The 16,647-nt window shown below is 48.3% G+C and overlaps 1 protein-coding gene across 1 annotated transcript in view; it reads left to right on the top strand.

The window, feature by feature from the left end:
* The first annotated feature begins 540 nt into the window (after positions 1-540).
* The window catches only part of LOC118787722 (leucine-rich repeat-containing protein 49-like), a 40,680-nt gene continuing 24,573 nt past the window's right edge, over positions 541-16,647 (top strand). Inside the window, exons 1-8 of the mRNA XM_036543356.1 lie at positions 541-834; positions 1,417-1,485; positions 1,918-2,005; positions 2,185-2,415; positions 4,034-4,133; positions 4,688-4,891; positions 6,062-6,128; positions 11,557-11,700. Coding sequence (XP_036399249.1) covers positions 778-834; positions 1,417-1,485; positions 1,918-2,005; positions 2,185-2,415; positions 4,034-4,133; positions 4,688-4,891; positions 6,062-6,128; positions 11,557-11,700 — 960 coding nt within the window. The 5' untranslated portion in view covers positions 541-777. The remainder of the gene's footprint in view (positions 835-1,416; positions 1,486-1,917; positions 2,006-2,184; positions 2,416-4,033; positions 4,134-4,687; positions 4,892-6,061; positions 6,129-11,556; positions 11,701-16,647) is intronic.

Consider the following 16,647-nt stretch of genomic DNA (forward strand, 5'->3'; position numbering starts at 1 on the left):
GCGGTTGGTATGCAGTTATTCTGAAATATAATAATTATTATTGTAAGACCACATATAGGCCGTGTTGTGGCTGATCTACAAAAACCTAATTGCCCTGACGTACGTTCGATATGTCTGGCATTGCCAGTTCAACTTTTCGGGCCAACTTGGCTGAGTAGTAGAAGTAAAAAGCCAGTAGGAATTTTGGCTATATGTATATTTGGCCTTTATCAACAAAATCGCATCAGTTTATTAAAAACCTGTATTTTATGTTACACAGCCAAATGTGGTTGAGAGGCATGAGTTTATCTTGGCCCTATAACATCATGGTTTTTGCATTTGGTTTAGAAATTACGTCACATTGGTTTTGGATCTTGAACTGACGCTGGAAACGCTGGTAGGAACCATAGTTTGGAGGTATGTTTTCTTTTGGAATGTTTTCTGGGTACGACAGGATGTTGGCGTATCTAACAACACTTTTTCGTCGTTGCCAAGGAAGTGTGACTGAAGGCAGCAAACTGGCTGGCTGGCATTATTTGTACCTCAGTGCTTCTGTTTAGACTTGGTGGAACAGTTCGAAAAATTCAGCTAAAACTGGCTAGGTAGTAGTGTAAAGGTCTGGCAAAGTAAATTACCTGACTAATATAGTCTGACATTTTCCTGTCTGTCTAGCAAACACACAACTGTTTGACAGCACGCAAGCATAGCTACTCAGCTAGTCAACCATAAAAAAGAAAATCAATAATTCTCCCCCACCCACAAATCTGGTAGATGATTTCGGGGGGACGTAACGCTATAATGCGCCCCCATAAACATCCGAGCAATAGAACGGGACGATTTTTCTCTCCTAGTCCGGTAAGTTAGCTAAGGTTAGCTAGCTATCGTTACACTAGAACGGATTTCATCAAAGTTCAGCACCGAAACGACTGTGCGCAGATGGCGCTACAATAGATGGCTAACTGTCATTAAATCTCGTGAATTGTTAGCTGTTTCCGTGGCTACCAAGTCATTTGGGTAATTTAAATATACATTAAAGAAAACAATTTACGGCATAGCTGATGTGAACGATCGCTTTGTGTTAGATGCATTGTAGCTAGCTAGTCCAGTCTATCTGGCTTTTAATAACTATTGTTATCTTACTTTATATTCCAAATGCCTTCAACCGTAAATAATGGCCTTATTTTAACAAACCGTTTACCTAAGAAAATAGTCAGCTGGCTATCTAAATCTAACAGCACAATGTGTAAGAACTAATTTCGAAAGATGCCATGCTCGTAACAAATAAGGTTCGTTCAAAATACTCCGTTGTTTCTCAGGGAGTTTCTTAACGTTGGCTAAATTCACTGCGCTGCTGTGGTGTTTTGTTACAAGCTTCCGTAGTCTCTGTGGTTGCTCAAATTACTGGTGCAAATTAAAGTTTTGCGATGCGTTCTACAGGTTAGCAACCTCAGATTACACCTGGCAGCCATGAACTCTCTGGTGCGGGACCGACCATCGCAAAGACCGGTGAGTCATACAGTATATCAGCAGCTCATGCGAACAGCTACGTTAAACCTTTTCTTTGCTGATCCTGCTTATTAAGCCATATAGCTGGTAGTACATAATTCAGTCCTCGTTCATCCATTTTAAAAGCGGGATGTTCGCTGAAACGGGTTAAATGCACAGCATTGCTTCATCTGGAAACTGAACCTGGGACATTTTGTTCTGGTATGCCTCAGTAATGAATGTGTGAGCAATGTATTTTTCAATATATATTGCCGCTTTATTTTAGCATTGTAGAAGAGTACTCAGTTCAGTAGTTTTTTTTTTTTTGCACTGTGTTAACTGTAAGCAGTTACTTGCAAAGGAGAAATCAAAGAGCAAAATCCTCTCCGCAAATCATTACTTTCCTGTACCTTCAGGCAGTCTATTTAATAGTAGTTTTCTTTTACTTGCCAGCTGGATGTTCGATTGTATAAAGAATTTGAGAAAAGAAGTCTTAAAGAAGTCTCTACGGACACCCTGAAAATAAACCGAACAAAACAAGGTAAAGCACTAACTCACTGGTGGTGAGTGAATCTGGCAAAGATTTTATCATAATTTATAATTCATTGTTCCACCTGAAGTATAGGTTCGATGGAAGTATGGAAAATCTAGGTGAGTCTAGTTCCGCTAACTCCGCAACCCCCCACCCCCCGTTCTCCTCCCCCTTGCTGTTGCTTCCAGAGGGCAGGCCTGGCGTTCATCATGGCGGCAGGCCTCTCCACGCTTCCGTGCTGGCGTTTGGCAATGAATTTGCAAGCCCAGAGCACGCCCCTTCGCCGCCTGCTGCGGCCGCTCCCTGCGGATTCGCGGGCGACCTGGGGCCGCAGGCGCACAGGGTCAAGTCGCGCCGGGCGACCCACAGCGCTGGGGCCACGTTCACAAACGCCAGCCCCTCGCTCGCCCTGCCCTCAGGTAAGGGCTCACAGACGCCGCTTTGGGCTTTCTGGGGCCATATGTTTGTTCGGTGACTGGGTTTTGCAGCCTGTAACTTGTTTGAAATCCGCCTCGTTTCTCTACCTGCTGGAGATGAACTCATGACAAGGTAATTGACTGTGATGAAGCCGCAGTCATTAAAAACAGAGAGACCAGTGATAGTGAGGTGGGTGCTATGCAACACACTGTTGGGATTAGACAGATGAAACTGCAAGAAGGAGAGTTTGGAAGAGGTGATCATATGTAAAGGCCTTTTGTTGAACAAATGCGTGCAGCAGAATGTGCATTTGGTGCAGTTTGTTTATGTGAATATAACTTATTGTATTATATGCATTATTGTCATTTAGCAGACATTGCTATTATGACTGATGCAACTTAAATAGGTTACAGTTTTATCCATTTGGTGGATAATTACTGAGACAATTGTGGGTTAAGTACCTTGGCCAGGGTGAAACAGCGGTACCCCAGCAAGGAATCGAACCAGCAACTTTTCTGTTATGAGCCCTATTCCTTACCACTGCGCCACGCTGCTAACCTGTAATGTAATATAATATAGTGTAATGAATCATATGAGCTGTCATGAGCACACATGTTGTGAACAGGGCAGGGGATTTACAGCAGTTTATTTGTGAAGGGAATACGCATCCTACCTAAAACAGCATGGAGAAAACCAAGGAGTGCCAATCAGTGGCACACCACACGCTCACAGCACACACACCACCGTAAACAAGCTTTGTGCAAAAACCTTCAGTGACATTCAGAAAATGGCATAATTGCTCTAATACTGATCAGTACAAAAATAAATAATGTTCTTATTTTCGTCTGACTCCCAACGATCTGAAAGCAGAACATTTTGAATAATTCCCCCACAGCAACTTAGTCATTTGGGATTGGGTGCCCTCCCATTATATTCAGTTCCAGGGTTTGATGCTGGCCCTGGATCAGAAGCAGACAGCTACAACGCCTGTGAAACAGAACATAGCAGAGAAATTGCCTGAAATAAATTAACATTTGGCACTGTAAGCTATGTATGCTTGTCACTAGTCACAAATGTACTTGATGCTGAAATAAGTCTTCACATGGGCAAGATTTCACAGCACAGTGTCAAGCGATGACAGAAGACTGGGTTAAACAAATGACAACATAACAACAGACATTTTATGCTACTGGTGAACACTAATGTGTTAATGACACATAACTGTGAATACTGCTGAATAAAATAAACAAATACATGCTCTCTGAATCAGTTTGCAGTTGAGAGTAATTACAATGACCAATTGAGATCATTTAGTGATCCCAGTCAGAACTGATTTCTCAGTAAGTGGCTGAATGACACTTAGTGCCTCCTTGCAACTGGTGGTCTTATGCACAGGCTATAAAACCCAGAAGGGGAAAACACAGGGCTCGCCAATAATAGAAATCATTGCGCTTTTAATCACATTAGCCGCACTGATTTTAAGTTTACTAAAGATGACTGGTTTGTTGCTCTTTGTGTCTGAGCCGTAATTATGGTCCTTTCCATCAGTCAGCATTCCCACCTTTGTCTTTGACCTCCACCCACCCGTGTTTGCGTGTTTTAAGTGCTGTGCTGTGCTAGGTGACACAGGGGCCTGCCTGGAGAACTCTCCTCCCACGCCTCTTGCCTTGCGGTCCCGTGATGACTGTACCGCCAACCCTGATCGTCTGGATATGGACAGGTGAGGTGTCCTCAGTCTTAGCCCATTGTCATACAGCAGATTCAGTGCACTGTCAGTGGGCAAGAGCATGCGCAGTTAGAAGCAGTTTATCGTTAACAACAAGAGATAGAAATAAAAGTCCATATGTGGTATCGAGAGTGTTTGAGCTCCCTGGAAACCCAGTAAGAAATCCCAGGGAATATAGACAAAAAAAGAGCTGGTCTGAATGTTAGAATCCAGGTAAATTAGGTAACTTGAGCAATTTGCATAGTACTTTTATTTGCCAGCAGGTGGCAGCAAAACCCCTTTAAAACATCTTGTGCCCACCAATCAGACCCTACCACAGTAGCTTTTAGTGTCTACAGTGTAGCATTTGTCGTGTCAGCTGTGTCAGTTACTAATTTCATCCTACTGAACAAATCACAAATTTAATATTGGCTCAGTTGGCCTGAAAAGCAGTGACTTTCTGTTGCTAGTGAACTGGATCGCAGTCTCCCTCCATCCTGCATCTCAGTGATGTAAGGTGTAGGGCGAAAGCGGCGCGTCCAGGTGACTGTGTGTCTCCCCCCCGCCAGGCGCGGCCTGGAGGAGTGCCCCCTGCTGGAGGGGCTGGACGGGCTCCGGCTGCTCAACTTCCAGCACAACCTCATCTCGCGCATCGAGAACCTGTCCCACCTGCGGCGCCTCGTCTTCCTGGACCTGTACGACAACCGCATCACCGAGATGGGCGGCATCTCGGCCCTCGCCTCCCTGCGCGTGCTCATGCTCGGCAAGAACAGGTGCATCATGGGCGGGGCGGGGCGTCGCCGCCGCGGTCACGCTCACAGACCCACGGTCCACACGCGCGTCTAATCAGAAAGCTCGTGTGTCAGACCCCGCGCCACGCTAACGGCTTCAGCAGCCGCCTCTCTGTTTTCTCAATGACTCCAAGATGTTTTGATATATTTATGTATCCTGCCTTGCACTCGACTTGTTCTGTCAATGGTGCAACATCCGACAAACCACATAAAAAAAAAGAGATTTCCTGCCAGTGATTGATCTCCGTACAGAGCCGTACCCTTGCTCTCTGTATGAGAATCCCATATCGCCTTACTTTAAAGAGTCGGGCAGGAGAAGATTAAAGTCACAAATCATAAGAGCCAGTGCCACATGGATCTCATCGCTCAGGTCTGGTTTTGTTCCAGATCTATAAAACATGACATTTGGGTTTTTAGAAGCCATTCCAGAACATTTACCGGTGGCTTTCATAACAAGCATACCGCAGGTTAGGGTTACAGCAGGCCTTTCAGAGCAGCTGTAACACGACTCCCATATTCCTGACAGAGGGGCGGGCCTTATCAATCCACACAGGTACAGCCCCACTGCCCTGCTACCCCCCGTGCTGACAGCGGAAGTACATCACACACCAGTTACATTCTTCAGCCTAGCCTGCAGTTCTAAAGTTAAATGTCACTAATCTGGGTTATCATTTTTTTTCCCTTTTTTGCGGGGAGGTGCAGAAGACGTTTCTCATGTAGTGGACAGGCAATGCAAGGGGTGCTGTGTACAGATGACAATAACTGAAGAGATGAATGACGTGTCTGCCTTACTGTACATATCTGTGTCACTGGCAGTATGACCCAGCGACTCACTCTTTATGAGTTTAATGACCTCGTGAGATTAAGATGGAAGCTTTGAAGCTGTTTTTTGAATGCCGACTCTTGGATTGTTATTTGAAACCTTCCATTTCAATCCAAGCCACAGAGAGTTAGACAGCTGGAAATACGTTAGTGTTACCTTGTTTGTGTGTTTTATATCTAGGTTGCTAGTTGCTGTGGAGTATTTACACTAAGATTACAATGGTTAAAAAGAAAAGTTTGCTCCTGGAAGTGTTAGGTGATGTATCTCACTATTTCTTTCTCGTTCTGTGATTCAAGGAAAATGACACTCACTCTTGATGCATTTTTCAGAATTAAGAGGATCTGCAATCTGGACAACCTGACTAAACTGGACGTTCTCGACCTGCACGGCAACCAGGTAGCGTCCCCTGCCCAAGCCTCGAATCAGTCTGCCTCCACGCCGGCGATCAGGTCATGATCCATGATGCGCTCCAGCGTGCGTGCATCTGCTGCTTTGTGGAAGCGAAGGAGGTCTGATTGAGTCCAGCATATTGTCAGCAGTGAGTGAGTGACGGTGTCCTGCTGTGACCCGCGCAGTGGGAGCAGAGAAACGCGTCCTCCAGACAGCCGGTAACCCCCCCCCCCCCCCCCGCTCTCCCCACGCCGAGCTCCCGTTCCTGGCACGGCTGGGGCGCCGACACTCTCGTTAGCGGCAAAGCGGAAACGTGTTATTAGGTTGCCGTTTGCCCCGCTGTTGGCTTTTGCGGTTAAAGCCTTTAATTCCTTCTAATTTTGCTGCGGAACAAAGCGGCCGTCCTGCCCAGCTCTGCGCTCCCCCGCACAAGGGTCCCTTTGACGAGGCGGCTTATTTGGCCCGCCCGCACGCCATGCCGGCACAGCCCGGCGCTGGCACCGCGGCACCACACAGCCGCGGGAGACCCGATTGGGCCGGGGAGTGGGGATGCAGAGGCTGAAGGTCACCACAATTAGTCCTGGCAGGGAGACGGGCTGGGGGAGGGGCAGCAAGGAGACTGACATACAGTCAGCAGCTAGAGGGATGACCAACAAGTTCCTTACGAGTTCCTTACGAGTCCCTGACGAGTCCCTTATGAGTCCTATATGAGTCCCACACAAGTCCCTTACGAGTCCCATACAAGTCCCCCATGAGTCCCTTACAAGACCCTTACGAGTCCCTTATGAGTCCTATATGAGTCCCATATGAGTCCCAAATAAGTCCCATATAATGTGTCTGCACCCGATACCGCTTTAGCCGGCCAGAGGATCGGTGTAGCAATGAGGTACTTGAAAAGTTGCATATGGCAAATGTATCAGGTGCGTGGGACATTCAGATCTGCATTTTACAACCAGAGCTTGATTTGCGTCCTAGATAGAGGCTGGTTTTCTGCAGAGCTCCGGGCACCTTAGGAGCAGGGTGGAAGGCAGTGGTGCAGGACTGCAGATGAGATGAGATAGGGCCTGCATTGCACAGAATCCCCGCAGCAGCCTGCGTGTGGCTCCTGGGTATATTTCCTTTATAATATAAAAACAAGATATAAAAATCGGGACATGTTTACGGCTTACTCTGTCCCCCCCAGCTACTCTGTGGTTATTTTTATAGATAAAAAAGGATGAAACAAGTATTTGGGCACAGCGGTCCCCTTCTGCGGGGGAACTGAATTTGCCTCATTGTGCGTTCGTTTTGAGGTTAAAGCCGAACTCGGAGGGCTGGAGTGAGATTGAATGCCGGCTTTATGGGCTTTTTTCCCTTCGGTGGATTGGCTGAGGTCCGTCTGGGGTCACTTGCGCTCAAAAAGCCATTGAAGAGAGATCACAGTCTGCTCGGAGTCGCGCAGGGGTTTTTTTGGCAGCACCTGAAAAAAAAAGGCAGGAGAAAGAGAGAAGAATGCGGTGAGAGGCCTGCTGCGGTCGTTTGTAGCGAGATGTGAGTCTGGAGCAACCGTGTCCCACACATGCTTTGAAGCTCTCTCCACGAACACTCTGAAGCTCTCTCCGCCCCCTCCCGGGGCTTCCTTCTACTCTGACTAAGGCCTGATGCCACACTGTAAAATCATTTGCCATTCAGAAGTCACATGCTCATGTTCCTGATCAAATAATCTGTACGTTTACATTGTAATTCCATAATCGGTACAATCACATTGAAATTTAATGGCCTGTACAATTACATTGTAGTTTAACATGCCACATTAAAGCACAGAATTATTTTTTAACAGAATTTATCTTTTAAATTACCATTTAACATTTTTGAACCTGTTACTGTTTTGGAAAAATACTCTGTTTTATGCTTTCCTCTTCATACAGCCCCTGCATATTTGACTCATTTCACTGTGACAGCCTGTGCAGATGAATGCAATCCCTCTATACATTTGCATGCAAACCAATAGCTATTTTTCACACTAGAAGCCCAACATTGCACCATAGTGAAGTGGGCACCAACTGGAGGATTGGTGAAGTCATCCAAGCAGCTCTCAGGTACTTGATAATTCGCACGTTGCCTGAGAGTGGCGATGTGAGGAGACCTCGGTTGACCTGCCCACCCCTATCCCGGGCAGAGCAGAGCCTATTTTTTACACCAGTAAATGAAAAATGACATGGCAACCTCACAGAGGGCATTTATATCTAATCATACAAAATCAGTGGCTCATACTAGGGGATGTGTAAGTTGTTTGTACAACAACCATTTGGTTTCCCAGCCTGCCCTATCTCATAAAACAGGCTTCGTGTTGGAGGTTGCCTGCTGATGTCAGCTTTATGTCTTTGTAAAATGCATATCTGAAACTTTGAGTCTGCCTAGCACTCACATCTCTGTTGCGAACTCGCTCCCTGTCAGCTCTGACTGTCATCAGTCCTCCCTGAGACATAGCCCAGCTGCACCACATCCACTCCTGGCCACAAAGCGTACAGCAGTGCAATCACCTGTCTTGTAAACACGCACTCTCACTAGGTAGTATTCACTGTATGAGCTGGGGCTCCAGCTGTCCTCTGTCTTTTTCACTCTGGCCTGTAGAGGGCAGCAGAGCGCAGGGCAGGCTGTGTAGCACTCCACAGCATTTGGGGGAATACACACAGAGGACACGTCTCCCAGGGAACTGCAGAATTGGAGATTAAGTGTTTTTTGTGCAATCGACTAAACCTGATAAATCCTGTCTGCCCTCTTTTTATTAATAATCTCTGGTGACCGAGGGAGGACATTTTCCCTGGTTTGTGCGCACTGAAAATTTCAGCTGCACACGCAAGGTCAAACGGCCGTCTCTGTGCCGGCAGAGCTCTGGGCTCATTCAGCGGCACCTCAATCCTCTCTCCGAAAATTGCATGGCAGCACGATGCCCGCGACGGCAAATGATGGGTAATTTGTGTGCCGAGTTTCTCTGCTCAGCACGCAGTTCCATGACCTTGATGCGTTCACGCTGAAAGAGGAATCAGTAAAGCTGCCCAAGAATGCATAAAAACGGCCTATTTAATGATTATTGGAGCAGGATGCCGCGTGTCCCGGATGGCCGATGCCCCCGTCAGGGAGGGCCTCCTCCGTGGGCTGTAACATGACCCCGTTAAGCGCACGGGAGAGGGATTATTTACTCTCGCCCGACGAGCGACGGGGAGGTGATGGAACCAGTGGCATCGCGAGGTGACGCGAATGCAGCGAGGTGTCCTCACGGGAGGAAGGGGCAGGCAGGCTGCTCCCCGCGTCACACACACACACACACGCCACCCGCACTTTGCCCTCGCTGCGCAGTAGCTCGTCACCTCCGCGTGCCGCTCGGTCACCCGTCCGCCCGAACCCGGAGCCCACGACGGCCTAAAAGAGGAGCAAGGGCTGAAAATTCGGGCCGCCCCGCCGGGGGCCCCGACATGTGCAAAGCCTCAGCCCCGCCGCTGCCATCAGCAGTCACAACAAAGCAATCACCTTCCCCAGCTCCCTCCTCCCCACCTCCCCACTCGCTCCCCTGGGCGCCGTCCAACAATAACAGCGGGACAGAGAGAGAGAGAGAGAGAGAGACAGAGAGAGAGAGTGGAGAGCCAGCGCAGCTGTGGGGACGCTGCGACCGCCGGTGCCACCTGGACGCGTCCGGCGGGCCAGCCGGCTCAGCCGTGACGCCGCTTCCGTCCCCCGCTCTCCTGTTACGGTCGCACGGAGTTCTGCTAGCGCCTCGCGCGGAATTCGGCTTAGCCCGGCGGACCTGCGCAGTCTGTCCCTGATTCACGCCTCCGCGAATGGAAGATTCTGCGTTGGTTCCCACGGGGGGTTAGATTGAATCACCTGTGCGACCTTTATAACTCTGGCAGCGTTCAGGGGCCTGCTGGCGTTAGAAGGCCATATTTAAACACTCTGAGGACCGACAATGAAAGGGCCTTAAATTCAACGGACAGCCATTTCGATACTGTTTCTCCCCTGTGCTCGGTGCTGGTTAGAGTTTCATTATAACGAAGGGCCCCCCAAATCCCTTCATCTGGCGGAGGGGAACTCGTATATCACCCTACGGGGGGGAAACGGAGAGACGGTTTCCCCTGTCGCCGGCGTTCCTTTCACAGAGTTTGAGAGTATTCGGTCAGCGCAGAGCCACACAGCTGTTCTGCGTTCTCAGTGTGGAACGCGTCACCTCATTGTTACCGTGAACTTAGAAAGCAGGGCTGCACAGCATTACGCTTGACATAATGGGATGACATTCAGGATAAACAGGACTGAGAGTTGGACTGTGAGGGAATCGTTCGGGATTGGGTGAAAGTCTGACGAGACCCAGCGGTGGAGGGGGGGGTGACGGTGACCGGGGTTAGCCGTCTTTGCCGCGGGTCCGGACACCATTGCGTGGCCTTGCCTTGGGGAGATGGCGTAACGATGCGGAGTGTGGTGAGCGGAGGTGTGCGCATGGAGTGGAGCACCTGCACTGCGTTTGACTGTGACCCCCCCCCCCCCCCCCCCCCCCCCCCCTCCGCTGGGTGGACTACACTGCTGCCAGCCCCTCCCCCCCCTCCACCAATCCCTCGCTGTGAACACCTGCCTGAATCAAAAACGCCCTTGTCCTCTATGGCCAGAATTGTCCTCATGCCAAAACGCATGCTTCATCTGTGCGTTTCATTTGTTTCCCCCCATTTTCTTCCCATTGTTTTCACCTCTTGATTCTCTGCAAAGGAGAAGCCGTCAGGGTGTTTGTTTCAGTCACTCAGAGGCAGTGGAGAGGGAGGCGGTTAAACAGCAAAGAGAGCTCCCATTTGAGTAAACATTTCAGCACAGACGCATTCAGCCAGGTGCCGTTTGTGGTCCATCAGCGCATGAGAGTGTTGGGATCTGGCCAGGTTCGCTCCTGAGAGAGCCGAGCGGGGCCGGGGCCGGGATCGGCAGAGGTGGAAACTGGGGCGAGCAGGTGTGTGTGCGGCTCTCTCCTTTCCAGAGATCACCGGGCTGTGTTTGCCTTTCAGCGGCGCGTACGGCTGCCGGCCAGGCCAAACACAGCGTCTGCGTGCGTTTGAGGGACGGCACAATGCCGGCCTTTCAGCGAGGGCCGCTCCCACCGCGGGGCGCACAGGGGTGTGAGGGCCGGGGTGTGGCCCAAACAACCTCGGCGCAAGCTTTTTAGCTGCAGGCAGAATGGTGGATACAGATCATGCTGATGACAGTCGATGCTGTTTGATTCTAACACGTGTTTGTGTGTGTGTGTGTGTGTGTGTCTGTCCCTGTGCATGTGTATGTGCATTTGTTTTTGCATGTGTGTCCGTGTGTTCGCATATGCATGTGTGTATATATATATATGTATGTCCATTCGTGTGTGCACATGTGTTCGTGTGTGTGTGTATGTGTGTGTGTGTGTGTACGTATGTTTTTCTCCCCTCAGATCGGGCAGATTGAGAACATCTCCCACCTGTCGGAGCTGCGGGTGCTGAACCTGGCGTGGAACTGCATCACCACAGTGGACAACCTGCAGGGCCTGGACTCCCTGGCTGAGCTCAACCTACGGCGCAACTGCATCTCCAGTGTGGTGAGGCAGCCGGGCGAGGGAGGACTGACCTGAGAGCCCCCGTCTGTAACGACGGGTCACTACACATGCTGCCCCTTCCACTCTCATCCCTATGCACGGTCTGGGGTCTCTACCGTTTAGCACGCCGTTAGATATATTCACAGGGCGCCACCACTGGGCTGCTGGTTCACCCCCTGGTCCACAGCCCACGGCTCCAGTCACAAGATTGCATTGTTATTTGGGGTTTGCTTGATTCCACAGTGTTTGGCAAAGGTGAAGCTGAAAAAGAACACAGGACAATAAAATGCCAGGTTTGGTCTCAGGAACACTTTCAAGACACTCAGAAGTGGGAAGAGATGTTACATTAGCTCCTCCTTACCTGACTTTACTGGCTAACTGTTAAATATTCCACCAGTGCTACTTCTGTTTACACCAGCCCTCTCTTTGCTATAGATAATAACTTTATTCTGATAAAAACTATATGCTAATTATGTATCATATGTAAAAATATATTATACTAACTTTATTAGTAGAGCATTTCTGGCAGTACTCACAGAGGGTAAAGATAAGAAGCAATGCAAGATATTAAAAGGATGACAGTCTAGCCTCTGAAATCACATCCCTGACAGAGCATTTGAATATGCATGCGTTTCTCCGTTGGTGTGTTGTAACAAAGCGAACACACCGTGTCAGCTGTGGTTATCACACCTGTGTTCATCTCCCAAAAACATCAGCTGAAAAGACTCCCCCTCTTAATAATGGGATGGGAGATTTTTTGGATGCGGAGAGAAGGAGAAAGGGGAAAAATCGTGCCCCGCGGCCTTTCCCTCCTCTTGCATCTTTCATTACAGGGTCACGGCGCCAAGTTTTTATTGCGGGGACAAACTAAACACAGAAATCTCGCGGTGCTCTTAAAAGGGTTTTCTCCTCGTCCTCGTGAGATGTAAAGTGGATTTTTGGACGCGGCTGTTAAAGACAAGATGCAGACACGGAGGTGCAGTTTAGAAACAAGTCAAAACCTACACTTACGCATAAATCTTAGCAGTGCGGTTGCACAGTGTTTCAGGGATGTGGATACATTATTCTGCACTTTATCTCATATACATCTAAGACTTTTATTTACGATATAAGACAACCTGATATAACATGTCTAGAAGAGAATGGAGTGCAGGGGGTTTGACTTTGTCTCTGGATAAAAAAAGCATGGATTCATTTATATAGTGGATGACAATGTGACTCCATTGTATTTAATGAATGTTGCATTCCATTGGTTGTTTGCATAGTAGATGGCCATTTCCATGGCTACTAACCTAGCTTACACATTCTGTTTACACTACAGGATGTTAAATGAAGTAATTCAGGTGATGTACTGCATAGCATCAGTGCCCCACAAGAGATTTGGATCACAACCTCTCACCGCCACTGCACCATACTGTTGCAGCCTCCCCACACCGATGGCTGACAAAACCACCGACAGACATGTTCAGGTTCAGGCGTTCAGGTAGCCTGTGTCAGGCGTTCAGGTAGCCTGTGTCTGTATGTGTAGGATGCACCTGCGTGTTTTTGTAGGTGGCCACTGTGTGTGGTGGTGTGTGAATCCGCTGGAGTGGAACGGTAATGACGCGACCACCCCAACGGTGGTGGGTTTTTAGTCGGGGCTCTGTAACTCACCGCGGCCAAACGCGCACGAGGCAACCGTGTGGACCAGGTGGATACTGAGGTGGGGAGCGGGGGCGGATGTGGAGTGGGGGCGCGTGGGAAGGGACCGCAGACAGTGTGACACTCGAAACGGGCAGCCTGCGGGCATGCTCGTATTCCCCGCGTGAAGGCGTGGCCGCAGCCCTGTCCCGGGCAGCCGTGTATCTCTGCATGAGATACACACACAGGTATATCTCTGCATGACTCTGTGTGTGTTTGTGTGTCTGTGTGTGTCTATGTGTGTGTTTATGTCTGTGTTTGTGTGTCTATGTGTATGTGTCTGTATCTGTGTCTGTGTTTGTGTGTGTGTGTTTATGTCTGTATGTGTGTATGTGTGTGTGTGTGTGTGTGTGTGTGTGTGTGTATGTGTGCTGTCTGCGCCACCCTGCTTTTGTCTCAGATTTAATGCATTTGCACAGTTAATCAATATTACAGCCTTGCAAATTAACCATGTGCGCGACTTCCATTTGAAATGTGTGGCTGGAACTTGCAGTGCGATATGAGGTATTGTGCTCCGATCGTCCTCCGTCTGCATTGCAGATGCAGACAGAGCATGTTTAATGGCATCTGTCTCGGTCGGTGGTAGCAGACTGTCTCATGACTCCAGGCTTGCGCGACGTGTCAAGCCTCTGACACACAATACAGTTCTCTCCCTCAGCTGTTTTTATAGCATTACGATTCAGAGCTAACGTTGAAACCGTACATTGGATTAGCACCTTAGGTGTGGGCTGTGCTAACAAGTGAAAATAATTGCTCTTGCAAGTACCCATGATGTGCGAGTCAGTTTTAGCAAGGCAGAAATTTTCACTGAATTGCATTCAGTGTCAGATTCCATGATCCACGAAGGACAGGCAACAACAGTGAAAAAATAATCATCCAGTAACATAACGCGTCGCCAAGAGGCTGCAAGTTTCTGTAATCTGTTCCCTGTAAACTTACAGCGAGAAGCAGCTAGAGGGCCGTGGAAGAAGAAAGACGTGATGGCAAAAGATGAAAGCGCAGAAAGATCTGCTGCGCTGTGCATAGCACGGCGGAGTTTATTTGATCAATCCACAGACACCTGCCGCAGCAGACAACAGAGGCTCGACAACCCAAAGGCAGCGTGTTTGAAATCTGTGTCTGTGTTTTCATGCGTCCTGGAGATACCAGCACACCACAGAGTGCCACATGGCTTTGGAAGCTGTTCACCAGCCCCGAGGCAGCGATGCCTTTCAGCGCCAGCCTGTGGACGCTCGCATTGTGCATCGGCCCTGATGCTCCAGTTTCCTTTGGTTCACCAGCACACAGGCTTATTGCTCTCAGTAGTTGTGCTGTATGAGCTTCCACCGGTTAACCTCCACTTTGGGTTTAGTTGCCTGAATACCCCTCTGACCTGCCTAGAATATGGGCCCACCCAGGGCTCCTTTGAGGTGGCTGACAATGTAAAAACCCTGGGGATTATTCTAGCTGCATTCTCATTATTAACATGCTGCATTAGGTCTTTACTTGTATGGAGGACTGACCTATTTAAAAGTAAACAAATAAATGAATAAATGTTGAGAATAATTGTGTAAATAAATGAATAAAAAAATGTTGAATTGTAGAAATACATAAATGTGAAAGTATATAATTTCAAAAATAAATGAACATTGATTTATATATGTATGCTGTTATTCAAAACATTTATTTATGCATGCATTTGTTCTCAACATTTGTATATTCTTTTATTTATTTTTAATGAAGTTGTCAGTATGATTGTTTCACATGCAGTAATTAGCCACAAGATTAAAAACATCTCGCTTGGCATTGTATTTATGGGAGCACAGCCCACCTGGGAGAGAGCCGCTCTGTAGTATTGTAAAACAAGGCAGCTGCAAGGGTGTCTGTAGGACGGGATGAGTGGACACAAATTAAAAAGAGGGACTTTTCCGTGGTGTCTTAATCCCTCGGCTCAGAAGAATTAGAAGGACTTAGCCTGGGTTTAATGTAGGAGGCCCAGACCTCTCTGCCCAGCATGACTGAGGCACCAGGTTGGCACAGGAGGAAGACGACTGGTTTCACTCCCCGGCACCTCCCACGCAGCAGAGACTGTAGTTTTGAGCAGCGGGCCGATTTGGGGCGGAGTCCAGCGACTGAGGAAAGACAGGGGACGGGGCACTGGCTTCCTCCTCCGCACCCCCATCTTGTTTTCGTTAGCTCCGTTTTCTAATCCTCGGCGATCTCTTTGCTCCACTCGTGCTCGGAGTAAACTCGGCGGGGAGTCTCGAGCGTGTCCAAGGGAAGATGGCCACGCGATAATTCTGAGCCTCAAAGCTCAAGGGACAGACGCTATGCTAAGGCAATTAGCGCCAGTGCCAGGTTTTGAATCTGATCGCTAGAAACACTGTTATGACCCGCTGAATTGTAGATAGTGTCTTACATGGCATAATGGGGGTTGTGGCCTTTGGCCTTCCTTTCTCTTTTCCTTTTTTTAAAGTTGCTTTGACTTTTATTACATCTGTTATATTACATGGTAATTATTTGTCAGGCTATGTATACACACTATGTGATGCTCATAAAGATATTGATTGAACCATACTGAGTTACTTAAACATATCTGTAATCAATATTTCCAGGGAATTTAATGCAGGCTCATATGCTGACGTACTTTGGTCAGATTCATTTTAACAGCCTGTGGCTTGGACCAGGGATTTGAGCTCATGCAAAAAGGTTTTGCTCATGTTTTGCTCATGTTTTGATTATTCTTTGATTTCAGATTGCGATTTATGTATTTTTATTATCTGTATTTATGCAGCTTTTTTCACGGGTCAGGTTTACACAGCAGACTAAAGCCATTGTCTTAGTCTGTGTCTGATTTCGCATGAGCGGCCGAGCCGCACAGAGCCTGTTTACATAACATGAACCCCAGGCAGGGGTATGGAGGTCAGCGCTGGCGTTACACAATAAACCCTAATGCAATCTCACATCTCACTGGCTGACGAGCGCGCCCCCCGGCGGGGCACAGAGCCGTGGATGGGAGCACGGACGTGAACCCGCAGCCCCTCCTGAAACACGCTGCAGGATGGGGTTAGATACAAGGGCATCACAGAAGCAGTGACTGCAGCTATTCAAATCCTCATCCATTTATTTATTTTATTTTTTCTCTTTATTTTTTTATCCATGTTTATTTGTATTTTTATTCATTATTCATCTGAAGCCATCTCCATGAACTGAAAACTAAAATTGGTTGCAGGGAATGGATCTTGGTGACATTGCATTACATTCAGTCATACGGTCATTTAGCCGGTGCTC

This window comes from Megalops cyprinoides, chromosome 13 (assembly GCF_013368585.1).
Source record: "Megalops cyprinoides isolate fMegCyp1 chromosome 13, fMegCyp1.pri, whole genome shotgun sequence".
Lineage (NCBI taxonomy): Eukaryota > Metazoa > Chordata > Actinopteri > Elopiformes > Megalopidae > Megalops > Megalops cyprinoides.